The sequence below is a fragment of the Lutjanus erythropterus genome, chromosome 18 (assembly GCF_056507025.1).
Source record: "Lutjanus erythropterus isolate fLutEry1 chromosome 18, fLutEry1.hap2, whole genome shotgun sequence".
In the NCBI taxonomy this organism is placed as follows: domain Eukaryota; kingdom Metazoa; phylum Chordata; class Actinopteri; order Lutjaniformes; family Lutjanidae; genus Lutjanus; species Lutjanus erythropterus.
The window spans coordinates 19,042,890-19,070,681 of NC_139334.1; the positions used below are offsets into that span (position 1 = coordinate 19,042,890).

A 27,792-nucleotide genomic window follows, 5' to 3' on the forward strand; every position below is an offset into this window, starting at 1 on the left:
AGGATAAGCAGGCACTGGAGCAGCAGCAGCTGTCCAACAGGCTCCAGATCTCCGCCCTGCAGTCCAAACTGGATGAGACGAGACACTGTTACCATGATAATACCCGTGATCCCACTCAGGAGCTGAGGGATGCTCTGGACACGGCTCAACAGAGCCTACAGAGCAAAGAACAAGAGGTCTGTAGGATCTGATGCAAAGCTGGTGTTTGGTAGTTCAGATGATTTGGGCTTTGTTTAATAACAAATCTGTGTTTTGTTAGGTTGAGGTCCTGCATGGCCAACTGGAAAATGTGCAGAGGGACTTAAGCATCAAAGAAGTTGAACTAAAACACCTCACACTACAGCTGGAGTTACTGACCAATCAGAATGCCACTCACGTTAATGAGCTCCAAGAACAGATTACTGCCCTAAAGGTAAGTGCTACTTCATCTTCATATCAAAGTGTTCTCTATTTAATTTATCAGCTTTAGAAATGAAATTTGGTTGTCACTGAAACACCAAATCTCTGCCATCTTGGAAAAAATTATGCTGAAAGAATGCAGTTTGTTATTTCTGTGCCCCTGCTTAAAGACATCCTCTTCAAATCTTACTGACTATTGGAGACCATGTGGGCATGAATACTCAAACTTGTATATAGTTTTGACTTTCATGGTCACTCTTTGGCTCCATTTTGGACTGAAAGCAATAGCATCCTGTCTTTCAAACAAAACTGGATGGATACTGTGCATTTCACCCCTCAAGCTAGACATTTTTGTATTAATTATAAACTAACCATACAGTGTAATTCTTAGGTGGGTGAGTGGGTTTATATAGTTTTATTTATTTGTGAATATTTTTTTCTTTTCCCCTCAGCTTTAAAAGGTCTTCATGTTCACATTGTCTTGATTTGTTTGTTACATTCATTCTCTCATTAAAAGTCAATAAAAAAACAAAGATAGGCAAAAAGGAAATGTATAAATTATACCTGCACTGTTCTGTACAACTCTGCTTGCAGGAGAAGGTGTCTGCTCTCACCATACTCAAGGAGGAGAAAGAGGAGCAAAGCGAGGTGGAGGATCCAGAGGAAGAGACCCTCCCCTCAGCGTTACTCCAGGAGAAAAATCAGGAGATTGACCACCTCACCAATGAGATCCAAAGACTGGAACAAGAGCTGGAGAACACCCGGGACAACAAGGTCAATAAGTGCAGAATACATGCAGGCACTTTGGAAGTGCGCATAGTTGATAATTTAATGGTCTTAATTAATTATTTCGATCTTTCTGACGAACAGGTTTTGGAAGCTGAGCTCGAAGAGCTGCGTTCACAGGTGGAACACCTTCAGTCTGAGATCATGAGAGTGCGTGAGGACAAACAGGAAGAAGAGGAGCGTCTTCATGAGGTCATTAGCACGCTGCAGGCAGAGCTCGCCACATTAGGCCCCAACCTGCATGAAGTCAGTGACTCTCAGGATGGCGACAGCATCAATCCCTCGCCGGCTCCCAGCCCTGAACCTCACCACTACACCATTCAGGAACAAGAGAAGAGGGGAGGGCCGAACAGCCTGAAGCAGGAGCTTAGTCTGACTCATTCTGCCTCGTCTCGTTCCCTTCGATCTCGTCTAAAGGCGCTTCAGAGTCAGCTGGAGACGGCGGTGGCTGAGAAAGAAGGACTGGAGCGATTACTGCTCACTCAGGAGGAAGAGTACAGAGGACATGGGGAGGAGTTCGGAAAGAGGCTGACAGCTGAGCGGGAGAGGGTGGATGAACTCAAAGGTCTCCTCACAGACAAAGACGCTGAACTGGTGGAGGCCAAAGCTCAAATAGAAAAGGAGACAGAGAAGAGGAAACAATCTGAAGAGGAGAGGGACACTTATAAAACTCAAGCTGAGGAGATGAGCGCCCTGCATGAGAAGAACACCCAACTTGGCTCTCTTGTTACGGAGCTCCAAAAGAAAGAAAAGGAGGACGTGGGTGAGATTCAGACTCTGAAAACAATGGAGCAGGAGATGAAAATTGAAATGGAAGGTCTCCAAGAAACCAACCTGACTCTGGAGAGACAAGTCCAGGAAGTACGAGCTGAGGTGGTGGACATGGAGGAGCTGGTTGCTGAGGAAAGGACAAAGATCAAAAACCTCGAGGTCGTGAAGGGAGAGCTTTCTGCTGAACGTGAGGCGCTGAGGAGGAGAGAGGGGCAACTTCAGGAGGAGATTGAAAGGCTCAGGCAGGAAGTGAGTTCAATGAGAACTCGTATCCATGGCTTGACGGTTCAGCTCAGTGAGAGGGAAACCAGTCAAGAAGAGGCTCAAAAGGAAGTGCTGGTGAGTGTCGTCTACAAAGTAAACTGTGTTGTTAAATGCACTGCAAGATGCAAGTGTTAACAGGTTTTTAAAAAAACTCTCAAACAGAATTTCAACTTCCTTTTCATTTCCTGATTGAAAGATACCTTTTTAATAAGGATATAAATATCTAGAAAATCAAAGGTACAAATGAATTATCTCAGGGTGCTTTTACACCTGACTTGTGTGGTTTGGTTAAAACAGACTCAGGTCCAGGTGAGTCAGTTTCTTTTAGGCTTGTGCGAAAGTTGTCAATCAAACCCTGGTGTGGACCAAACAAATGGACTGAGACTGCTTAAAAAGGTAGAACCCAGTCTGGTTCCAAGTCCACTCTGGTGTGGTTTGTTCATGGTGTAAAAGCAAACAAACCAATCACAGGATTTTATGATGGCATGTGTAAATTTTAGCAGGATTTTAGAAGCTTAACTACAAATAAATCCATCAGCTGATCATGAAATTTGTTCAGAAAACGATTATGTATTATATCATGTAAAGGCTAATTCTTCTTATTAACAGGTCAAAAGCTGTATCCTGCTCTGTGTACTGAGTTAATTAAGGCCATTAAAGTGTTACAATACCACAGTAGGGGTTTAAGAAAATATCGATACACTTGATTATTGTCATATTCTGTCATGTGATACTGTGTCAATTTACAAAAATATTGTATTGTGATATTATGACGCAAGCAAAGAGTTGTAGCAGCAGTTCATTCATTTTGTATTTAAAGCCCTTAGCTATGAGATAGTAGTTTTCTGATTACATAATTGATTGTAAACTTTGCTTATAGTATCACAGTATGTTGAATAGTAACCTCTTTATTACAATAAACAGGAACCGGACCTGAACTAAAATGCAACAATTCATCTATTTATTTCCTCTGGTCTGGACCAAATGAATTTAATTACAGAGGGAAAAAGTTTTTGATCATGTTTAAATGTATAACATAATTAGTTTACCAAAAAAATTGCAAAGCAGACCTTTTTTCATAGTGATCTTAAACTGTTAAACTGTATTATGTTTCTAACTATACATTAGAATTTATATGGTCAAAAAAGCACTGACTGGGTTATAGTCTGATCAGCGGAGGAGGAACAAGTCTTTCTTCAGTCTCTGCTCCAGTTCGAAAGGGTGGTCAGGGTTTTTTCATCAACAAAATAATTCAGACTTAGATAAACCTGCTTCAACAGGCCCCAAGTTCAGAGAGAAAATACCTAACTGCTGCCCTCTTGCCAGCACACATCTGTGCTAGCAGCTGCAGGCAAGACCACATCTGGTTGTAGTTAACTGTGGTGTAACACGTCATCACAGCGTCAGTCCTGAGACGGCAGAATCTTACTAACACAGAGGAAGTGACCTTAAAATGAGGAAGCTGGAGAAAAATCTTTGTTAGCTGCTGTTTTTAAAACTGTGATGGACTTAATTTTTCATTTCTTAACGTCTCAGCTTGGCAGGATGTGGTAAGGAGGAGTTGTAGTTGTGTTTTTTAGAGGCTGTAATGCATAGGTTGTGCAGCTGCGTCTCTGCAGTCTGATCTGTTTTTGATGAGTTCCATGTTGTTTTTAGCAAATGTAGCCGTTGTTGTAGTGTGCATAAGAGGTATCTAGCAGTAGAGATAAAAGACTGAATCACATGTAAAACTCCACTTGTACTTTTGGTACTCTTGAAGTTGCTGTTTACATTCCAAAGCAAGTTATCTGTTGTTGCTCTTATGTAAACAGTTTATATTTTACCAGGAAAAACAGAAAACTCTGAACAAAATGAAGTTCTAATGCTGTGCTTTGTATGGATGCAGGGTTTCATGAGTACAAGTCTGAAAAAGGCATATATTGATTCTAGCTGCTCATAGGAGTTGTTTATGTTTTGTTTTCTTTGCAGACCCATGCTGAGGTGACCCTGGCTAAAGCAGATGCTGTCTTGAGGCAGAGGGAGGCTGAGCTTGCCACACTGAGGGCAGAGCATCAGGCTCTGAGGACGGAGCTGACGGCAGTGAAACAGGGTCTCAGTACCAGTACAGAAAGAGTGGAGAAACTACATGAGGAAGGACAGGTGGGAATATATGACTACAGAGCACAGAATATCTAATAGAATTTGTGTAGCAAAAGGAATTATTCTTTCTGTATGGATCCACTGTGATTTGAAATGACTTATTCACTTATTTCTGTCTGTCAGACCAAAGACCGTGCCCTCGTCGACCTGGAGACCGATAACCAGCGGCTGAAGGCGGAGCTTAGAGCTCTGCAAGAAGACCTGGCTGTGCAGGAAGAGGAACTGGCCTATCAGCAAAGAGAACTAGAACAACTCAGACAGCACTGTCGCCAGCAGGACAAACTTCCTCACCTGCAAGGACACTCACAGAAGGGTGAGTACTTGTTGATGCTTCAAACATACACTCTGCTGTTATGTTGTCAGATTTTTTTTCTACCCAGGATGTAGTGATTGTGGTCTAGTGGATTTTAGGATAAAAATCATTAGTAAACATTGCTTAAGCTTATTATTCCATAGATACATTCAAGTGCTCCTTCAATATTTTTTTTTTTAAACTTGACTCTGTTGCTTTCAAGTAGTCTTTTTAAAGCGGCTACAAGGAATGTTCATATTGTCAGACTACGCACTGTAACTTCCCCTGGGAAAATGTTAACACAGGCTCATCTGGTCTGCATGCTGTAATTGGTTTTATCTGATTTCAAGGGGAATCCAACCCGGTGATGCGCGTTAAGAATAACTAAATCTGCTCACTGATGGTCTTGTTTCCTTACACAGAGACTGAGACTGTTTCATCACCAACTTAAAAACTCATTTTTTAATCAAATCAAAAATTAAATGACTGTTTTGATCCTCTCTTATCCATCTAAGACACTCACTAAACAAAACTTCTGAACATATGCTGTTTACAGCCTCTCAAATGTGAGTGCATGTTGCTTTTTCTCTCTGCTTTATTTTTGTAAATTGAAAACAAGCAGCTTGCACACATCATATTAGTCTCTGCAAATATGTAATGGATATTTTTCAATATTAGAGGATGTTTTTTTAGCTAATTAGTAAGTCAATCCAAAAAAAATATAGATTAATTGATAATGAACATTATTGCAAGTTGAAGCCTTATTCTGTATAGCTAATTTTGCTCTGTTATCACACGATGGTGAAGGTGATACTGTTTGTTTACTTATTTATTTGACATGGATGATACATGTAGGCGCTGTTACATTTAAATATAAATGCACCACAGTGTATGATTTGCAGTGCTTGTAGTGTTCCCACTACCTGTTGATCAGTGAAATGGTGTGGCACCATTGGTTGGACTTTGCTTTGTTTATCATGATGACATGCTACAGACACCCACTCAGGAAAAAAACTTCTTAGCACTACTAGGGTTCTAAAGCTCCACAGGGAACCCTTAATGATGATGGCATTACAACAGAAGTGTGTTCTCATAATAATGACATTTTTTATTTTCTTCATCTCTCAGATATTTCTCACAGAGGTTTTGAGGACGTTGTGAGTGCTTCTCGTGATGAAGCCTCTCTGAGCTCTCCGGAGGTTTTAAGGAGACTCGAATGCTCCGAAGACAGAATCCCGGAGCGCTTCCACACCTCTGTCCTTGGCTCTCGTCTGTCTGAGATCAGCGCTTTGAACAGCACAGGCCTGGATCGCCCCCACATCGAGACGTCTCCCAGGGTTGTGATGGAGCCTCCCCATTCCAGGACCATCACACCAGAGCCAGCCACACAGAGTACCCACTCCCCAGGCTCTGTGTCGGTGTCCGACAACTTCTCCATGCTTGACTCACTGGACACTGACAGAGTATGTGGTCCAATACTTCAATACATGTTGCCTTTCTGGGCATTTTTGTTGGTCTTTTCTTTGGTTTGCATGTGGTTAAGTATTTGTTTAAACATTTTTTCTTAGGTGCGTGAGCTGGAGGGACTTGACCTAACCACACCTCCATCTCCAATTGGCTCCACGTCCTCCTTGTCTGCACCAGAATGGGCCAGTGATGGATATGGCAGCAGTGAGTATTTCCGCACTGAACCTCATAGTTGTATGATGTCTCTTAAAATTTTAATCCAGCCAGGGCGTGGTATAACTTGAAGTTCTAAATCAAGGCAATTGGACTGATCCATCATCAAAGGAAAACTCCATGCTTTCACATTTCCCTAACCTGTCTGTGGCAGTCAGACTGAAGCCCATTGATTCCTACTGACACAAATCTTTAAAAAAAATATTCTAAATATGGACTTATTTTAATTTATTTAAGAAGCTAAATCATTTCTGTAACAGTTTATATGAAGGTCATATTTATAACACATAAGATAAGACAATCCCTTTAATAATCCCACAGTGGGGAAATTTCATTAATATAGCAGCAAAAGGGGAAACCATTTAAAAAAAAAACAGAAGCAACAATATAAAGCATGATATTAGGTTATATGTTTGTATGGCTTTATAATAGGTTAAGTCAAGCTGGTTATATGCTGTGTAACCCATGACTCAAACTCTTCTGAGACCTTATAAGTTGTCATGCGTAGTTATATTTACAGTTTTTAAAGCCTAATTGCCTTATAATGTCTTATGCATGTACTTATAAGGCATTATAGACCTGACCTTCATAGAAAGTGTGATGAATTTCCTAAACCAGATGGGCAGTGGAGTATGTAGCATACTCAAACAAGGATAAATAGTGTATTTTGATAGGCTATTTTCATCTGCAGGTTTGATATTAGTAGTTAGACTAGCAGGATGGTGTATGTGAGATGGACTCAGAATAAACTAGTGTCCATGTTGACTAACAACATGTTATTGGTCTTTTTAGACAAAATTGAGCTTTATGGCACTAGTTATAAACTAGTTAAATCAAGTGGTTTTGAAGTTTGTAACTAATAGGAATGGGTATCAAGAACTGGTACTAAACCAGTACTGGTTCCAATCCTGTCTGGTCAGCACCAAAATACTGACAAGCTCCTGGACAAATTATATCGCTTTCAGGATGTATGCAACATCACATAAACTGGGCAAAACATTCATGTTTTAAGAGTATCTAAAATAGTATAAGTAGTATCAGCATCTGTAAATAAAATCCTTACAATACCAATTCCTCGTTGACAATAAGAAAAATATAGAAAATCACCAGGATTATATATTTAACCATTCTAATTCCTCCTCTTGTGCTTCAGATGTGAGTTCAGAATTGGGTGCAAGGCTGAGAGTGGAGCTGGAACAGACTGAAAGGCTGGACGCTCAGTTCATTGAGTATCTCCGCTGCCGAGGAATTAACCCCACAGTTAACACAGACAGCGCTGCAGGCAGCATGAGCTACAGTGATGACCTGCTGTCACCTGAGCTTCAGGTAGGCCTCATTTATACTTGGCAGTGATTCTGTTTTATTTGAAAGTAAACCAGAATTTGACTCAGTTTCTTCCTCCATCTTTTGACAGGGTCTGCTGAAGAAAGTTTATCAAGAAAGCTGCCGAATTCTCACTTTGTCCCAACGTCGTGCCACTTCCTCATCCCAACCTCATGTCTCAGACTTGAAAGCCTTCTCATTGAGTCAGACGCAGCATCATTATGAAGACCGCTCTGGCCTACAGGACCACCAGGAGAAATCATCCTCCAACCCACCCATGAGCTGGCAGCAGGAGAAGAGGGCACTGCAGGAGACTGTGATCGCTCTCCGAGAGCTGCTCTGTCGAATGGCCCAGAGACACACACAAGTGAGTTTCCAAGACTTCAGTCGATTAGTGAAATGAAATAGTCAGCTCAGTGGCATGATGCTTTGATATTGTCTGTGTACACGTAATAGCAAGTTCTTTTACTCTGGTCTTCATTTACTTGCGAGTTATCCTATTAATATTTGGATTTGTCTTTTGGTTCTGTTGATTTTCTGTGCTGATCACTGTCTTCTTTGTTCCTCAGACTGACCACAGAGGTGATGATGACTGGCACAGAGAACAACTCAGTCAACAGGTTGAATCTCAGCTGAGAGCAGAGCTGGATGAGAGCCAGAAACAACTGAAATATGCTCATGACACTCAACAAGAGCAAAAGAACAAAATACAGTCACTCAGGTATTCAAGCACACCATCTCTGCAAGTATAGAAAACAAATAACACTGAATATTGTCGATCATATTAGGCAAAATCAGGAATTTGTTACTATTATGATGCAACCCATTGGTGTTATATTTTGTGTGCAAAACAAGTGGCTTATGTCATCTTTAAAATATATTTCAGATAACCTTTTGAATTTATTTTACTGGTTTGTATTTTTTTTAACTTCATCTCAGCCAATTAGTGCCTGTCAAGGTACTCACTGCTCCAATGAATTCTCTATTATGTATTGTTACAACATTTTAATCTTGGTTCTTCAGTTCTTTGTGTGGCTTTATTTCTTGGCGACGTTGGTGTCTCTCTTCACCATGTTTCTGTCACACTCACATAAACATGATTTCATGTAATACAACCTATGAGTGTTGAAAAGTAATGTTATAATTTTTCTTTTCCTCAGGCTGGCTGTAGAAGACGGTGAGGAAGCTTTTAGGAGGGAGCAGATCAGAGTCCAGGAGCTTCAGCAACAACTGGAGCAGGAGAGAGCTCTGAGTCTTCGTAAGGACAGAGAGGAGGAGGAAAGGAGAGGGGTAAGTTTAGGACAAGAAACATGCATACTGAACATAAAATTCTCATATAAAAGCAGATATTTGGATGATCAAATTACCAGCTAGGGGGCAGCAAATGGGTTGAAATATGTACACCAGCTCACATAGTAAACTTGGTAATTCCATCAGAGTTCTGTTCTGTTCTGTCATGCTCACCACTTTGGAGTTTGAAAATATAACTTCTGAAAAAAAAAAAAAAACCCTCAAACTCAGCAACTCAGTCATTTCTTCTTTGCTTTGTTCCTGTCGCTGTTAAGTTACTGTCAACAAAACTCAACTTCTCCTTATGTTTCTTTCACATTTAAAGCCTGCATACAACCTGTATGTGGATTAACTTTAGTTAGCAGGTCATGATTTCTGAAAAGGTGCCACAAGCAGAGTTCCATTTAGTTCCAATGTAGATGTATAAATGGCTCCACAGGCCAGAGGAGAAATATGTATTTTTGATTTTAGGGTGAACTGTTCCTTAAAGATCAAAGAATGTGAAGAATCCAGAGTGTGTGACCAGAGTGTACTCGAGCTTTCCCTTTTAAACTCTGAAAGTTGACCCTCCTCTACCTCTCCAGGCTGTGCAGGTATCATCTGAGCAGCAGAGGTCAGAGGTCATGGCTCTGAAGGGTCAGGTGGAGCAGGAGAGGGTGGCCTGCAGCAACCTTAGACGGGAGCTTCAAATTGAACAGTCCCGCAGCATACTGCTGGAAAAACGCCTGGACGACAACCAGAAGGAGTTGGAGGATGAACGCCAACGCTCTGCTCACCAACAAGAGCTCAACATGCAAGAAAAGACTCGTCTTGAGCATCTCCTCACTGAAGCAGAGTCTCGCTCAGGAGAAGTTCACTCCAAGCTTGCAGACACTCACAGGAAGCTGGATGAAGAGAGGGACCGAAGCTTGAGGCAGGTGGAGGAACTTAGCCGCAGACACGAGGCAGATGCTGCCAGAGACAGGAAGTTCATCTCCGACATGCGAGCCCAGCTCGAGCAGGAGCGAAGGCAGGGGGAGGAGCTGGCAGCTGCGATGGACAAACTGAGGGCTGAGCTACTGCAGAGCAAGAGGAAATGGGAAGAGGAGGACAGAATGAGGAGGGAGGAGCTGCAGAGGGAACAGGAGGCTGCCACCCGACATCGTGTAGCCATGGAGACCTTGAAAGAGCAGAAACAGGAAGCCAGCCGTGCTTTAGAGGCGGAGCAAGAGCGGTCCAGACGCCAGGGGGTGGAGCTGTCGGAGCTGAAGGAGAGACTGCGACTGCTGAAGGACAAAGAGAGGGAGAAGGAGGAGCAGTGGGAGCGGGAGAAGAGAAAGGGGAGGCAGGAGCAGATGGAGAGGGAGAGACGTCAGGAGAGAATCAATAACAAACTGGTAAAATATCATCAACCTGCTTCATAATTTTTTTTTTTTTATTTTACTCTCTACTTTCACAAATGTAATGCTTTTATTTTACAGATATTTAAAGGGATAGTTTGAAGTATTTAAAGTGGGGTTATATGATGATAGTCAGTGCACCTACAGATGATGGTGGGCATGCCGCCAGTTTGAAGAAGCAGAGTGGAGTACCAGCATAGAAGATATGCAATTAACTGCTGTGGGCAAAGTCAGCAGAAAAACTTATTTTATCCACTTAAAATAATGTAGTTTTTTTTTTAATGGCCCCTTTTTTTAAGTGTATGCTGTATTTAGAATAATTTCACTGATTTTCTTTGCCATCAGACAGCCTTTTCTGATGGGAAACTGCTTTTTATTTATTTATTTATATAAGCCAAATACTCTCTCACACTCAGTCAGACTCCTTTTGCAAAATCAGTAAATTTTACCTTTCAGCCAACCGCCATCTACTATAAGTAAAACACTGACTATGAATAAGTAACTTGTAAAAACCTGAACTATCCCTTTAAGATAATTTTGGATACACTCAAACATGCCTCCTCATTTCTGACTTCAGTGCGAGTTGGAGTTGTTGAGGCAACAGGATCAGCAGCGCATGCAGGAGCTGCAGCGCACTCTGGCCGAGTTGGAACGAGAGGAGAGAGAGATGGCTGCTGAGAGGCTCTCTGGACGAACGACAGGGAAGCAACACAAGGCTGCACCTTCACAGCATCTTCAGGCAGGCAGCACACAACAAAACCAGCAGGTACACAAGCAGTTCTTAAACTGATGATCTAGGAAATAGTAATAGTGCAGTGAAACCCTGTATTTCAATACTGTTGGATACAGATAATGCAGGTAATACAGTAATAAGCAACTTATTGGACTGTTGTGAAACAAATGTACTTTTTTCACCGTAGATGCCGTCCATGCCTTCATCACCCAATCTGCTGGAAAGGTTGTTGAAGGAGAACTCGGAGCTGACGGAGCGCGTGACATCACTGAGTCAGGAGAGAGCCACCCTCAAACATAGACTCACCTGCCTGGAGCGCCAGCTGCGGCGCACCGAGAACGAGCTCGCCAAGGTCACCACAGAAACCGAAAACAGACCCATCAATGACGTGACCAGCAACAGCAAGGTCAGTAGGGAACAAGTGCACTTAGATGCACTTGGCAGGACAGAAACAATGACCCTTTAATTCTAGTTGTGTAACACTTGCACTGCACTCAGTCCCAAGATCTTTGATGTTTGTGTGTATGCTTTGATGTTTGACGAGGAAAAATCTGGCATTAAATTTCTTGCTTTGGGCAACCGCCAACCTGTTTAACTGCTATATGTTGGCTTATCTATAAAACTAGTTTTGAAATACAATGATGGACAATGTCGAATTGCATGTTTCTTGGTTTGCAGGTGCAGCGTTTGTATGAGCGTTACCTGCGTGCTGAGAGTTTCAGGAAAGCTCTGGTGTACCAGAAACGTTACCTGCTGCTGCTGTTGGGAGGTTTCCAGGAGTGTGAGCAGGCCACGCTGTGTCTCATCGCCCATATGGGGGCACGGCCGTCTCCCCCACTGTCCTCCCAGCGCAGACCCCTCGGACGATTTAGAGCTGCTGTACGAGTTGTCATTGCTGTCTCAAGGTAGGAAGCACACCAGGATGTAAAGATTTAAGAGTTACCTCAGCCGTTTGTTCATACATAAACTAATCACTTTCTGTTTTGTTTTTTTTTTGTTTTTGTTTTTTTTGTTTTTTTTTTCTTATATGTTTTTTTCAGAATGAGGTTCCTGACCAGGAAATGGCAAAGAGCGATCAGAAGGTTATCTGTGTCTGGGGTTGTCAATGGGCACGCTTCAGGTCAGTTCACTGAACACATTTTATGATAATATGCATCATATATGTCTGTGAGTGGATGGATTTTTAATCTTAAAATCTTCCACAGGGCCTAAAGTTGAAGTTTTAAGGCAACAACAGCCAAGATTAAATTCTGAGTCGCCACCAAACAGAGACAGCGGCGCTGTCCACAGAGACACCATGTCAGCCCTTGTCCCACCTGTCAAATCACCCTTCAGGTTGCACAACAGGTCTGTGCTCCTTTCATCAAAGTCTAATCAACTTTAGATTGTGGAAGACTGTTCATGTTATGTAGTATTTTTAAGGGTTTTAAAGTAAGTTTTCTTCTTTCCACAGGTCGCCCTCCAGCACCAGTCTGGCTTCAGGAGGAACATCTCAGGATCCAGAGCGATCACTGACAGAATACATCCACCATCTGGAGAAAGTTCAGCAGCGGCTGGTGGGAGCCAGACAAGGTGAGCAGCATTACATATATGTTGGGTGAAACAGGTGAATTCCAGGACAAATGATGGAGTTGACTGTGGGTGGAGGAAACTTCTAACTTCTAAAAATCTGGTGCACACTGGAAACAGAGGGTGGAAGGTCAACACTTGGTCATTAATTGGTTAAAGGATTAGGACTCTGTCACTTCCTGGCTTTCATTCATTCTATGTTATATGTCTGGGTTTTAAAGTTTTTATCAGTGAATAGTTGTTCAAAGCAGTCCTCTGTGGAGTGTGCAGTTAGATTAGAAATCACACTGGTGACGGTACCCACAAATTTCAAGGCATCCCACTCAGATCACAATGGGAGATGTTACAGGGCACTGGGTTTATGTTTTATAGCTCTTAGGCTGAGATCAGACTGCACAATAATGTCCCAAATGAAAAAGAACAGCACGTGCTACAGTCTAGTTTATTCCTTTTAAAATGATAGTTCAGATCATTTAAAATGGGGTTGTTTGAGGTACTTATTGATAGCAGTGTATTAGCTACAGTAGGTGATGGTCAGTATGCCACCCAGTTTGGAGAAACAGAAGAGCACCAGCACAGACGTTAAGCAATGTACTGCTGTGGAAAGGATCAGCAGTAAAATGTATTTTTGACACTTAGAAAAGGCCTGCCTTAAAAAAAGAAATCAATACAAGTTTACACTATATTTTCACTTTATCTTGCTGTCAGACAGCCTGCTGGTATACTGCTGCCTTGATTGTTGGTTATTGTGTGACATCACTGAATCTGAACTAGCCCTTTAGAATACAAGAAAAGGCTGTCTGGTGTGTGAAAATATTCTAAATATAGCGTACATTTAAACTGATGTTTTAACTAACTGAGATTCTCACTTGGTCTGATAGCTTCATTGTGCTCAGTGACATTGGCCCATAGTAGCAAAGACCTCTTTTTCAGCTGTAAACATGACAAAGTGACACACAAGTAGCACACTCACTGTCCTGCTGGGAAGGAAAACGACAGTCCACCTTCACGCTTTAGTCTGTCATGTCTCTTTGCAAAAATGAATGACTTGTGATTAATTAATTAAGCACAATGACAATAATCAAAAGACAAAAATATTGTGTAGTCTGATCCCAGCATTAGCTGCATGTCTCCTAATTTGGTCACTCATTTTTCCGGAAGTGTTCATTCCATTCATCTGAGAAAGTTTAGTATAAGACAGGTAATGTAAGAAAAAATTGTGGGTGGGCTAAAACTTCCTGCAAAACAGCTTATTAAATTTCACAAAACCTGTGTGCTCTATGATCTCCCAACCTAGTAAGCACAACTCATTTAGCCCCACCCCCTAAAGACGAAAGGAGGATACAGTCAGCCTGTTCCCCTGATATGATTGGTTATCGGCAGCGCTGGCTGCAGGAGAACAGGACGTGGCTGTACCTGAGCTGCTTGTCGCCCCTTTACCTGAACGGTCCAGGTGAGTGTGAGTGTAACAGACTCACTCCACCAAACGAATAAAGCCACACAAACAATGCACCTCTCAGGATTGGATCTCAACTGTCACTGAGTGCACAAGATAGGAGGTGGTAACACCACGGTGTGGGACATAGACGGCTTTCAGGTTTCTCATCTCTTACATTTATGTGCATTCATGCAAAAGCCCATTTTTGTTCTTGCATGTGTATAGGTTTACTAGTGACTTCAAAGCCTTTCCATAGTTTTTTTTTTTTTTTTTTTTTTTTTTTTTTTTGATGTTTTAAAAAAAACTTTAGTTGGCTTTAGTTTTGCAATTGATTTTTGATGTAATATTGAATTTGTGTCACTCCTGTTTACCATGTCGTGCACCATATTTACCCTCTCTCATTTTGAGTGTCCAATTTCTGAGTGTGAAATGTATCCTCTATGTAGTGCCCTCAAATCCCCAAAATAGAATTAAATATGGCATGTATGCTTCTTTCTTTCTTTTTCTTTCTCTTTCTCAGTGATGGATTACCATTAAAGATTGATTCAGATAGGCATGAACTGACACAGGGGTTGTTTTCATGGTAGAAAATGGCATGTAGAAAAAAAGGAAATATGGTGTGGAAAAACTTGCTCAAAGGACTGACACAAACACACCAGTATAGTCCTATAATCCTATAATGTGGCTTGTTATCTGTGACTTTTAGCCTCAAAGACCAGAGTGTGACCGTTCTCTTCACAATGGACTGTTTGTTATGTGTAATTTTGTTTGTTGTTTTTTTCATTGCAAGGTAATTTTCTCATGTATTGTTTTACAGAGTTGAATATTTCAACTGATGATGATGTGATAATTTACTGATGAGTTAAATTGCGTGAGATATGTTTGGGCTTTTGGCAACAGAGCAGTAAAGACATATTCTAACACAAATGATGAGAAATGTAGAGCCATCCTAATAACAATTTTTAAATGTATTGTCAACTAAGTTATTTATGACAGCCAGTTGTAATTCTTTAAATAAACACAAAGTCAGAATCCAAGTCAAGACAGACATCAGCAGTGTATTTTTTACTTTGACAACTTAAGTATGGATTTTGTTTTACTAAATGCTGAAAAAAAGGTCACAGTCCACTTTATCTGACTTTTTTGTCTTTGTGTGTCCTATCAGGTCCGTCTGTTCTCCAGCCCGACCCAAAGTTGTTCGACCACTGAAAGAATGAATGTCTCCTGTCTACATATCGTTACACAACTGTCCATGCCTTACACCCATGTAGAAATATGTAGAAAGGAATATATGACATATGATTAATTATTTAATTACTCAATTTTTACAAGCACATAAATTATTTTTCACTATTTTCTTTTGTAATTTTTCTATTCTCTGTACTTCGGTATTTTGAAGGTCACTCTTGAATTGTTGCAAGAACAGATGTTTCGTTATTTTAAATAGGTCTGTTTGTTATTTTTCTAATGTTTTTATACTCTTTTGTGCTACTGTATGTAAATAGGACTGATGTTCATTGTACATGTGTCCAAATTTGCACTGGTTTTATACTGGAGGTCCATGATCAATATAGTCAGTGAGTGCGTTATTGCATAAAAGTGAACTGTACTGTATGTATTTTTATGTATTATCTATGTTTCTACCATAAAGTTGATATAAATATTTTAAATGTGTGCTTACAAACTAAACAGACTGGTTTTATTTTGTTGCAGCTCTCATAATATATTATGTGGGGTATTTGTCATTTTCACACAAGGAAATTCTTCAAGAAACCGTGCACAATAGATGTGTTGTGTGCTACTTACTCATTCAACCTTAATACAGGGTAAACTTGTTGAACACTTACCACACTACCCTATTAAGTTGCAATAAAATAATGGCAGTAGTACAGAATAACAAACCCTGCACAGGCTCATTTCTAGCAGTAACAGGCAGGTAGAGCGCGATTATTGTGAACAGACCAACTAACAAAACACATCCGTGAGATTAGAATCACCATGTCCTGTGTTGATGTTTCAATCTTCAGTCCAGATAGTTTTTTTTTTGTTTTGTTTTTTAACTAAACATATACATACATACATATATATACATACAATTTCAGTAAATTGATAGACACCCAGTAAAAGTAAAACAATGCATTTGAGCAGGACAAATATTAAACAAATAATGGGAGCAAGATTAAAAGATAAATGACAAATAATTACTTGTTTCAAATATAGTTTGGGCCTTTGTTGGTTCTTTCAAATTTTCGTTTTCGAGAATTGTAATGTAGTTAGATTAATGTAAATTAGAATTAAGGTAAAGTTTAGTTTTCTATTGGTCCATTTTCTTTAACTTGCCAATTAAAATACCTCCAGTTATCGAACGATTCAATCAAAATAAGTTAAAATGTCACTACCAGAAAGCATGACCATTTGACCTGTTTTTTCTAGGTAGGGACTTTCTGCGTATCGATCCAAAATATCAGCGAGTCAGTAGATTGAAGCTAAACATTATGTAACCAAGAATTGACATCTGAGCCCCTCAGCAGCAGCCAATGATCGTCTGATCTGCCTCTGACGCTGTTTACCTTTCCGGTCAGGGGTTCGTTCGTTTTTAAAATCGACAGAAGCCGCTTGTAGTCCTTCCATATCTCGTTACCATTCCATCTGTCCTTTAGAACTCCGCCCGCCTGGTTTACGTAGACGGATATAACGTTCTCACTCGGTGGAAGATCAACACTAACTGACGCACATCCCTCTTGCTTGAGCACAGTGCTGCTAACTGCAAGCTAACGGTGAACGGGAGGCTGTGTGTCGTAGATCGTTGCATGACATCTTATCGGTTAAAATAGTCCTGGCCCGCGTAGAAAACCCCGTTACCATTTTCTCGTATTTGTCTGGGATGTATGGATGGATAGTTGACGGAATCTCGTCGCTGTTTGAGCCCGTTACGGGGCAGAAGCCCACCGAGTGGCCCACCGGGAAAGGTAACGTTAGCGAAGAGGGACCCACGCGACCTGGCGCGAGAGCGGGAGCACAGCGGCAGGAGAGCCACGGCAGACCGGCTAAACGGAACTACCAGAGGTCCGTTGATGGAGTTAAAGACCATTATTGTACTCCATGCACATGTTCACTAGTATTAGTTGAATTGTCGGTTCACAGCTACATCCCCGTTGGTTACCGTTGTTTAGCTAAAGGAATGGTTCGTTAACCGGAGGTGTGTAAGGTAGTGAAAAGTCATGTCGGCTAACTAACGTAAGAACGCTAGTTAGCTAGCTAGATTAGCTAACCTGTGTGAACAATCAGTAGCATACAATAGTGATGCGATATTAAAATGCTGTGTGGTCATGTAGTTACGTTATTGTGAATTTGGTAGATACGTTGCTTAAACATTTCCTCTCTTCCTCACAACCTCCAGTTCATCGGTCAACTTTCCTTGGCACACACTAAAACATAGAGAAATGTTTGACAGGTTGCGAATATGATTTTTGAAGGCACCAAATGTAGTTAATGTTTTGTATCGAAAGTATAGCTTACCGAATGTATTCCACAGCCTCTTTTAAACGAATCCCCATTCCGTTCATATCCAATCACCCAAGCAAAGGATATTCATTTCCCCGATTATCATACAACGCTCGGACAGTATGCCATAAAATACACATTATATTATACTTTACTTTTGAACAAGAGCCCTCATTCTATCAAAACCTGTCCATTATCATCAGTATTTAAGTCTAATGTGTAAAAACATCTGTGCCAAAGTTAATGTGATCAGTATGTGTTCATTTGGTATATGCTTGTTAGTTATATTTCTGATTATTACAAGTATTTGTTTTGTTTCTCTACATTTTTTTGTCATGTTGTAAATCTGAGAGAGGAGATTTTACTATAAGCTCCTTTGTGTGTCTTATCTCTCTCTGCCATATTTGTTTTTTCATGTGGATTCATTGCAGTGTCATTAATCCCACTGGGGGGATAAAAAATGTTGTTTCATATACTATTGTCTTTATCAGTGTAGTTGAAAGAAAGTGAAAGAGAAAATAGTTGACAACAATATCTATGGATTATCTTGAGTAACTAGGTCATTTTTTTGGAAGTAGACATTGCATTTGATTTTCAATGTATTTTTTGGTGTTTTGAGTACCACAAGCTGAGTGTTCTCTAGTTCCACTATATTTAAGAGAAGGCCAACATCATGACAGCCAATATCTTCAAAACTCGGTAACTCACGTCTTAGAGACTGGAAACTATGACCAGCATTTGTTAGTTTTCTTCCATTTTACAGAATATTGTACTAAACAGACTTGGCAGTTTACTCAGCAATGAAAACTGTTTCAGCAGCATGAATATTCTGTCTACCCCTTTAATATTATCTACATGGGTAGACTTCAGTAGAAATACCTCTCTGTATGATGCAGTACAGTTCAACAGAACCACAAACTACAGCCTCCCAAATAACCATAAGATTGAATCAACACCTATCTAAAACGGTTTGAAGAAAAAGTAAGCTTAATAACCTTCATGAAGGCAGGATGTATTGCAGGACAGTTGTATCAGACTGAATACATTTTTTGGCAGAACTGGCACTTTGGTAATTATAATATATAAGAGGCACTAACTGAAGCTAGTAACCCAAATACGTCTACACATTGCTGATACTGTTTTAATGAGGAATATTATGATACATGATATTGTCAGAAGCATCTGTCTCAAATCTTGTTTTTCTTCTTACAGTGTTGATGTTGCAGATGGTGTTTGTCAGAATGAGCAGGTAGAAGTGAAAAGACGCAGACGCGGTATGAATAATAAATTTAAAAAAAAATGTTTTATATATATATATTTTTATATAATTCCAAAAGTCTCCCACAAATGAAGACAGTTGCTGACTTGTGGTATCTTGTTTGTCAGATGTAGTCATCAGCTTTGTGAAGAAGACTGTGGCCGGGGTAGCAGGTCTGCTCAGGCTGCGGAGTCCACTGACAACGGGGTGTGAGAAACCAAGACAGTATGAAGAGACACAGGTTTGTGCTCCAATTCCCTCGACCAGACATGCATATAAAATTTGGTTGAACATTTTTGCAGCTATGAATCTATGAATGGTTCTGTTTTGACAAAGGTACTTAAATGCTTCTTGGATAATCTGGTCACAAGTGAACAACTAAATAAAAAGAGGTGTGTGAATCCAAAATTCACTGAGAACACATTTGAGTATGTTACTTAATTTTGCACCCAATGTAGCATGAATGTAAATGTCTGTCTCTTTTAAATATCCATCTACTCACCTCTGCAGTTTGCATATACTAAAATAAACCTTCAGAAGCATATGTGGATGAAGCTGATTTACCTGTACTAAACAACACAAACACGTTTTTAAGGCTACACATAAAACCAGAATAAAAGATTATTTTTTTTCTAAAATTAGCTTTTAAAAAAATGCAATATATCACCTTGCTTATAGTATCTCAATATATTGAATCGTAACCCCCGTATCATGATGCATATCGTATTGCCAGATTCTTGGAATCCATAACCTTAATGTGAACTGTAAGAATGTCAAGCAGACCAAGAAAAATATGTGTTTCAATGCCAGATGCTTGGTGTGGGCAAAGTTCACTGGACACTTAAAACTGCCTTTTTCAAATAGCTCAGCTAGTAAGCACAACTTAAGTTTGGTACTTCCATGTTGCATTTGTTATTGGTATTCTCTATTTATAATTATCTTCTATTTCCTCTGTTGATCCAGCCTGTTACTCTGATGGGGATAGATGAACTCCACACCTCATGGTTGAGCAGTACTGAGTGGAGAATGAGTAAGTGAGGACAGCTATTACTGCAGGACTGTATTTATGTCACTGTACACTGTGTAGTCCTCTTATGCTCATCCCCATCACCGTTTGGCTTTTTTCTTCACAGGTAAACCGGTGGGTGGGATGAATGACAGGGGTGGGAAGAATCCCTTTAAGAGCTCCTCCCCTCCTTTAATGAGGAAGTACAGGCAAGTGGTCCAGTGTCACAATGCTGTTCCCTTCATTCTTCCAGTTTTATGTAAATATACTTACAGGGCTGCAAAACCACCAGTATCACCCTTTGTTAATGATCTGTTGTTAATATATATAATGTTTCTGAATCCAGTGGGGCAGGACTGTCTGCAGGGCTCCTTGACAAGGGAAAGGACAGAGAGAGGAGAGGTTCCCTCCAGCTGCTGCCCTCCAGACCTGCTCCGAGGGTGGGAACAGCCAGCTCTGATCCAACATGCAATGGCTTTGGACACAACCGCTGCCACAAGCCCAGTCTTACAGTGGAAGAGGTAAAATAATCAATTATTTGGCTTCACTGATTGTATTTATATAAGGATACTTTGAAATCCTGCTTTGTCTGTACAATTCATGTATTTGGAAGTCTTGAATTTTATAAATGCTATAATAGGCACAGTTTTTGGAGTATTTTATTTTGTTTTTTCAAATAGAATACAAACCACACATCAACAGATTGACAAAGTGCATTTATAAAAAACACTCAGTGTATTACAGATGTCTTAGAAATAAATTAAGAGACAAACCAAATTGAATTGATTTTAAATAAAATTAATTGAACAAAGAGTAGAGAAATTAGATGGATAACACTAACCACAATAGAGTGCTCTTCTAACTACAATGCTCTTTTACATCACTAATGTGGAGAAAATAGACCCACCAATAATAGACAACATTTATGTAAAAATGTTTAGTGTGTTAAATTTACAGACCAACCAATATTAGATATTTCAGGCTTTAAAAAAGTCCAATAATGTCATATGCATATAATGTTAATATTATACCCATAACAAACATGATTTTTTTGGTAAAAGGGGATCAAAATACACACTATGTGGAAAATTGTACAGTGTTTAAAAAAATAACTTGTCAGTGCTCTCTGGTGGACAAACTAAGTACTGGTGATACAGTTTCTAAATAACCTCAAATCTAGCTTGGAATGTCTTTACTGCCTTTAGCATTCAGAGCAGCAAATTAATGTTTAAGTTCTGTTTACCAAGATGATCACCTCATAACACCTGTAATCATGCTTTAAGGCTGTACCACTCAGCTGTACCAGTTATCATGTATTTGGGTTCTCCCTTTAGGCCATAAAGCAGAATAATAAGGAGCATTACAGACGCTTGCTGGAGATGGTGACAGAGAAATACAGCAAAAGCCAACCACTACCTTTCAACCAAACAAAACCGCAAGAGTGAGTATAACCCTATTATTCATGTGGAGTTTTTAGACATTTCATCAAGATTAATCCACTAAGATCCTTTTCTCCTTTTTGCTTCCAGTGATGCACTGTCACAGGTTGATCACAAAACTGCTGCTTCAGGAAAAGCCTTAGAATCAGTGTCCAGGAAGACAGCATATGCAGGTAAGACACTTACGTATATACTTTATGAACCTGAATGGGTAGTTTCAAGCAATGCTTTCATTTCAGAGTTGCACATCCCATCAAGTTGTAATTACCTCCTACTTGTTTGGGGCATTGTTTTTATTGGACACTAGATTCCTTTTTACAACAGAGTCTATTTGAAATATGTTCAGTAAACATGAATCTACCCTGTTGAACTGACTTTTTTTTTTTTTTTTTTTTTTTGGCACAGCTGCCCCAAGTGTGTTTACATGGAGAAATGCACCTGCACCCAAGGACAGGTTGGTGTAACACATCTCTGCATATCTGTGTATCAAATATGTTGATGATTTCTGATTATTTTATCCACCTGTATTTGATTTATATCCAGGCGGGGTAGCTTGACCTTTAGTAATACATTCAGTGGAGCCTTTGAGGACACACAACCTGCTAGATGTACAAAGGTAGCCTTTTTATCTGTCATGACTTGTCAAAGCATGCATTAGTTATAATTACAGGTGAAATGCAAATGCATCATCTCTGTACTGTCGATTTATGTTGCAGCAGAAACAGGCAGCAGATTTGGACCTTTCTACAGAAGTAGCCACTCGCCTCAACCTAGTGGACAGAGAGACCCCTGCTGTCAGTCTCCCTGACACACACACTGCACACACAGCACATGCAAGACACAGTGATGAGGACATACCTCGGTTGACCAAGGTGAGATGGTCAGGAGAAGAGCTGCATCTAACAAGTATTTTCATTGTCAATTAATCTGCAAACTGTTTTCTCAATTAATCGATTAGTTTGTCAGAAAATGCTGAAAAATGTTTGATTGGTGTTTGCAAAAGCCCAAGATGATGTCCTTAAATGTCTTGTTTTATCCACAACCCAAACATATTCAGTTATCAGAAAATATTCTGGAATCAGAGTTTTGACTTTTTTAATTATTAAATTACTCAGACCATTAATTGATTACCAAAGTAGTTGGTGTTTAATAGTTGAGAATTATTCAATTGATGGTAGCAGCTGTAGTTTGGAGTGATTTCTAGTCACTGTGTTTAAGAAACGATGGATACAGTTTTTTTTTTTTTTTTTTTATTTAATCTTTTTATTGTTGTTTGTGTAGGAAATGTCAGTAGAGATAAGTTGTGCTCTGGCTCAGAGTGATCCCAACCTTGTTCTGAGTTCAGCTTTCAAGCTACGCATCACACAGAGAGACCTGGCCACACTACAGGAAGGTGGCTGGCTCAACGATGAGGTAAGACTGTAAAGATGCTTTTGTTCGAGTTAATTCTATTTGGGATGATTTTTTTTTTTTTTTTTACCATTTTAGTCAGTCTCTATGAAATACAGTCAGCTTATCAGACATGTGGTCAGCAAAGAGGTGGATTCATGGTTTTGGTGTAAATGGGTACAATCCCCTTGATCCATTCATCCTGTGTTACTGGCAACTTAGTGTATAATGCTTAAACTCTATGCAAGGAAATTATCCTGCACTTCAAGGGGTGTATGTCACTTAATGAGCTGTGGCAAGGTTCCCACTGTGCAATGATATATTGGCCTCCTAGAATCCAACAATTGTGCATTTTTTCTGTACATTTTTCTCTTGTATAACTTGCAAGCTCAATTGGATGGCTTATTTAAAGGTACAGTTTCTGAATGTAGGGTGTGTGCATTTATCCATGGACTGAGTGTTTAGATACTTCCACATTATTTAAATAGTGCCTTGACCCGCTTTATAATCAAAAAAGACAAGGAAAGCTCATGTTCTACTACACTGGACCTTTAACAGTGAATGGAAGTAGCAGCTACTGCAGCCAGTCACCATGGAAACAAAGTTTGTTGAGTGACCTGCTTTCTCAAATTAGCATCACAAATTGTGGTTTAATACAAATTGTGGTTTAATACAACTGTTAGCCACTGTACCATGTGAGCATTCCTCTACCTGTTCTATTTATAGACTACTTTGTACAGTGAGAGGTAAGTTACTGTATTATATGCATTTGAAGTCAGTACCTCATCATACTTACTTGAAGCTAATTTTACTCTCATGAGAATTAATGTCTTATTTTTTCAAAACTTTATAGAACATTGCCAATGTGTATATGTGTGATAAATGTCTGTTTTTTAACATTTTATATTTCGTCTCCTCTGTTTCCTCTTAAGGTGATTAATTTCTACCTCTCCCTGGTCATGGAGCGGTGCTCTGGCGAAGCAGCAGTATTGAAAGCCTACTCGTTCAGCACCTTCTTCTTTCCCAAGCTGCGTGGTGGAGGTGGACAGGCTGGAGGACACACCGCAGTGAAGCGCTGGACCAAGGCTGTCGACCTTTTCCTCTACGACCTCATCCTAGTCCCTCTGCACCTGGGAGTCCACTGGGCAATGGCTGTGAGTCTTTCTTTATAAATTTATTATTTACTGCCATGTCATGTTCCTCCTTTTTAGTTGGTGATCTTGACATACAGTGCAAGACAGATTTTGATAATCCATTGGATTATTTTAATATTCTAAGTATTTCAATTGTGTTGATCAGTGTCAAATATCCAAATTATATCCAATGTGCTGAATAGTTCAACTGTTTTCCTTACTCTCATTTTCATTTCAGGTGATTGATTTAAGGTCAAAAACAGTCAAGTCATATGATTCTATGGGCCAGAGGCATGATGACATCTGCAGTCTTTTACTGTGAGTCCTCACTCTACTCTTAAAAGTTCAGAATTTTTTTTTTTTTTTTTTTTTAAGTAATGTTTAGGAGTCGCAGCTGTTAAAAAGGACTTAGATATCAGTTTAAGTGAATGTTAAATTTAGAGTTTTTTCACCACTTATACCTTGTTGTCAAACAGTCTTATGCAGTGGAAAACTGCTGCTATATAATGTTCTATATAATGTTGAAAATAGGCCAAAAAGACTTGATGCTACAACAGTTATCAAAGACTAGTCTTTAAAACTGTCTTTAGAGGTCTAGTTGAGTCGAGGATAATGACAAAGAAAGTTATTGGCAGAGAGTTTATTTACTTTCCCAAGTTAGTAAACCAACAAATTCGAGTCAATCCAGGGATCAAACTGAAGAAAGAGACTCAATTCACCTTCTATTATACTATTTGGGGACTGAAGAGTCCCCTCCTCCTTTTAACATTTTGATCTGCATCCAAACATAACTGTTTATGATTTTCTTGCTCTTTGGGTACTCTCCACACACACACTTAGGTTTGTGCCATGTCAGCAGATATTTAAAAAAAAAAAAACTGCACTCTTAGATGACTTCATCCTGGCACCTAACCATATTTTGCCACATCCGGCTCTTGTTTGGCTGTATCAGCACCCTATTGGCATAACCCTTGTCAAGTTTTCTGTCATTTCCTCTTGCAGCTGGGCTGCTTGGCAGCAGTTTAAAGTAAGGTGATAGTCTAATCTGTCAAAACACAACAGAACAAATGCTCTGTATTACACTGAGCAGTTTGGAGGATGTTTCAAACACACACACAGAATGCTGACACTTCCAGAACACACAAAAGGTGTTCAATGTACATGGAAGGTATAGAAATTCTCCTTCTACAATAAGCCAATTATAGCTCTCTCCAAACCAATCAGACTCTATTGACAAAATAAATCATTTTATCTTGCAGAACACAGGAGCTGCTGTTGTGTTATTGTATGACATCAGTATCTTAAAGGGTTGGTCCGCAATCACCGAAGTCAGACAAAAACACAAACTGACAAATCCAGGTAGCAGTAGATGAGCATCTCCTGTGTTCTTTGAGGTAAAATTTAGTCTAGTTGAGCAAGCGAGACACCAGTATTTAGTTTATGTAAGAGCAGTTTCCCATGTGAAAAGGCTGTCTGACAGGGTGAACAGTGAAAATATTCAAAATGTAGTTTATACTTGAACTTTTACTGTATTGCTGCTACTACTACTATCTGTCTCCTATAGGTAATACACAGACTATTAATAAGTACCTCATCCACCTGAACTGCAAATACTCCAAACTATCCCTTTAAGTTGTATTTGTCTGACCATTTTAAATAAATAAGTGTTCCACGTATTTCCTTGTATGCACGTGTAGTTAATGGAACCTTGTGCTCATTTTCCAGACTCTACCTTAAAGAGGAGCACAAAGTAAAGAAAGGCAGAGAGCTCGACAGTGCTAAATGGACTGTTGGAAGTTTGAGGGCAACTGTGAGTCAAACTGAGATTAATGACACATCAGTAAATTGAATATTTTCATTTTCACTGTGAGATTAATGTACACTGTTCATGCCTCTATAGGAGATTCCCCAGCAGAAAAATGGCAGTGATTGTGGTGTTTTTGCCTGTAAATATGCTGACTATATCACAAAAGGAAGGCCTCTCACCTTTAAACAGGTATGTACTTAATTTTCACCTAATGTAGTGATAGTTGTGCTTTAATTTTGTTTTTCTAACATTTACCTCTTTCTCTACAGTGCCACATGCCTCTCTTCAGGAAGCTGATGATTTGGGAAATCCTCAATCAGAAGCTGCTATAGAGGACTGCAGCAATCTCAATTAACGGCCTAACAACAGATACTTTATCAATGGACACAACATCTGTGTACAGTAACTACATGGCGAAGAAAAACAGATGAATGGGCCAAAGAAGTGGACTTTACTGACTGAAATCTAACCCAGTCCAGCTGTTCTGGATAAATCAAACACTAGTCTTAAGACATGATCGTGTCCCTTTCCCTGTGAGGGACGTATTAACATTTTGTAATCTCTGAGTTGTAATTGGAGACATTATTGGGATGTAAGAAGTGTATGTCTTTACACGAGCTTTGGCACTACTGACTGAATGGCTTTTTTGTATTAACTTTGGATTGTTTTGTTAGTTTTACTGTTTGAAATTCTGCCTAAAGTGCCTTCAGCCCCCTGACACTGAGCTCAACTTACAGCATGCTTTTGTATATTTCGGGAAATTTCTTGGTCACATAAAACTTGGCCAGTTCTTCAATGAATAAGATTGTTGCTGGTCAATGAAATTTTGGTTGGCTGTTATCCTCCATGTTATGATCAACAGAGTCATGACACTCTACAGATGGTGATAATCAAAGTACCTCTTTTCCGGTCCCTTTTTCAGAACAAAAATGCACGGTTGAGCGCTTCAAGTATGTTTGTTTTGCTGTTTATTTATGACTCGACTGGATGAGAAAGTGTTTGTTTGTTTTTCCTCCATGTGTGGAGCATTATTAGTTGTGTCCCCCTCTGTAAGACATAAGGCGCTGTTATGTCTGTGAATTTTTTCCATGAGCATACTGCAAGACGAGGCTACTTAGGGCTATTACATTAACTTACAGTATAGAATACTGCATAGAAAACTACTGTACACACATGCATGTTTGAGTTCATGCTTTAAAATGTGATTTTTTTTTTTTCCTGTAATAAAGTATTTCATTTTTTAAATTGGAGTTTTCTTAATTACATGGCTCATGCAGTGCTATTAGAGGGTTAATCTGGAGCATGTGTGTGTATGTGTATATATATATATGTATGTGTGTATATATATATATATATATATATATATATATATATATATATAGATATATAGATATGTGTGTGTATATGTATATGTATATAGCCAGAAAATAGCAGAAAGTAGATGTCATATTTGAAGTCTATAAGGCTGTTATATACTGTAATTAGTGAGTGCATATTTGTTTATGAGCTGCACCAACTGAAAACATACGCTGCGTGTTTTTCTTTACCATTCATTGATACCATTACCACTACATTGATACTGTTGTAACAAAGGGAACTAGTATTTAGACCCAAGTGGTTTATTGAAAAGTGGATTATTGAAAATCATTGAAACTAATGGGGCAAGGTGCTTCTTTGTATTGCATGCAATTCCCTGATGTAGGTATGTTATACATACAAAATATAGTATATACACAAAGCACAAGAGGGACAAATTAAGTTATTGCTGATATGCCAGTGTTTATGAGAAATACAATGTGCGGTATTGATGGTGCTTAATGCTTAAAATGGTAAGTTATCATGGTGAAATGCCAAAATGTAGTCACATGTTATTTTTCTTGAAAAATACAGGAATGTAGAGGAAACATCCAACAAACCAGTTGATATCACTATTGTTATTCAGAAGTAACAATAACACTTTAATGTACAATTTTTGTGGCTTTTAATACAGAACCTTCCTTTCTTTCAAAGGTTTTAGGCGAATTTTATACAAGTTTTATCGAGATGATGCTTTTATTCTGAAAATCAGACCATAACAGGATAATACATTAAGGCGCAGAGACCAAGAACCTCAGACCCGCGAAAGATCTCGCGAGAGTTACCATTTTAACCCTAACTATTGTATTTCCCTAACTTTAACCGTGTTTTCTTGCC

General features: G+C 39.4%; 2 protein-coding genes across 2 annotated transcripts in view; both read left to right on the top strand.

Moving 5' to 3' along the window:
• Positions 1–15,848, top strand: part of pcnt (pericentrin) — a 49,912-nt gene extending 34,064 nt beyond the window's left edge. The window contains exons 41-61 of the mRNA XM_084743316.1: positions 3–176; positions 260–412; positions 994–1,173; positions 1,270–2,295; positions 4,189–4,359; positions 4,483–4,672; positions 5,780–6,114; positions 6,220–6,322; positions 7,485–7,657; positions 7,746–8,021; positions 8,224–8,375; positions 8,815–8,944; positions 9,529–10,320; positions 10,901–11,089; positions 11,244–11,462; positions 11,735–11,961; positions 12,097–12,176; positions 12,262–12,403; positions 12,510–12,628; positions 13,923–14,078; positions 15,229–15,848. Coding sequence (XP_084599442.1) covers positions 3–176; positions 260–412; positions 994–1,173; positions 1,270–2,295; positions 4,189–4,359; positions 4,483–4,672; positions 5,780–6,114; positions 6,220–6,322; positions 7,485–7,657; positions 7,746–8,021; positions 8,224–8,375; positions 8,815–8,944; positions 9,529–10,320; positions 10,901–11,089; positions 11,244–11,462; positions 11,735–11,961; positions 12,097–12,176; positions 12,262–12,403; positions 12,510–12,628; positions 13,923–14,078; positions 15,229–15,272 — 5,031 coding nt within the window. The 3' untranslated portion in view covers positions 15,273–15,848. The remainder of the gene's footprint in view (positions 1–2; positions 177–259; positions 413–993; positions 1,174–1,269; positions 2,296–4,188; positions 4,360–4,482; positions 4,673–5,779; positions 6,115–6,219; positions 6,323–7,484; positions 7,658–7,745; positions 8,022–8,223; positions 8,376–8,814; positions 8,945–9,528; positions 10,321–10,900; positions 11,090–11,243; positions 11,463–11,734; positions 11,962–12,096; positions 12,177–12,261; positions 12,404–12,509; positions 12,629–13,922; positions 14,079–15,228) is intronic.
• Positions 15,849–16,669: 821 nt separating this feature from the next.
• senp2 (SUMO specific peptidase 2) lies at positions 16,670–26,844 on the top strand. The gene is made up of 17 exons (XM_084742828.1): positions 16,670–17,129; positions 18,780–18,841; positions 18,954–19,066; positions 19,789–19,855; positions 19,959–20,040; positions 20,178–20,352; positions 21,166–21,272; positions 21,361–21,443; positions 21,676–21,724; positions 21,814–21,886; positions 21,987–22,142; positions 22,552–22,683; positions 23,592–23,813; positions 24,031–24,110; positions 25,518–25,602; positions 25,693–25,788; positions 25,869–26,844. The coding sequence occupies exons 1-17, from the start codon at positions 16,948–16,950 to the stop codon at positions 25,929–25,931; spliced, it is 1,827 nt and encodes a 608-aa protein (XP_084598954.1). The 5' UTR covers positions 16,670–16,947; the 3' UTR covers positions 25,932–26,844.
• The last annotated feature ends 948 nt before the right edge of the window (positions 26,845–27,792 follow it).

Coding starts and splice junctions, on each gene's coding strand:
- senp2 (XM_084742828.1), top strand. CDS start 16,948: ATGTATGGATGGATAGTTGACGGAATCTCGTCGCTGTTTGAGCCCGTT. Junction 20,353..21,165: donor CCAGTCTTACAGTGGAAGAG/GTAAAATAATCA, acceptor TTCTCCCTTTAG/GCCATAAAGCAGAATAATAA. Junction 24,111..25,517: donor GACATCTGCAGTCTTTTACT/GTGAGTCCTCAC, acceptor CTCATTTTCCAG/ACTCTACCTTAAAGAGGAGC.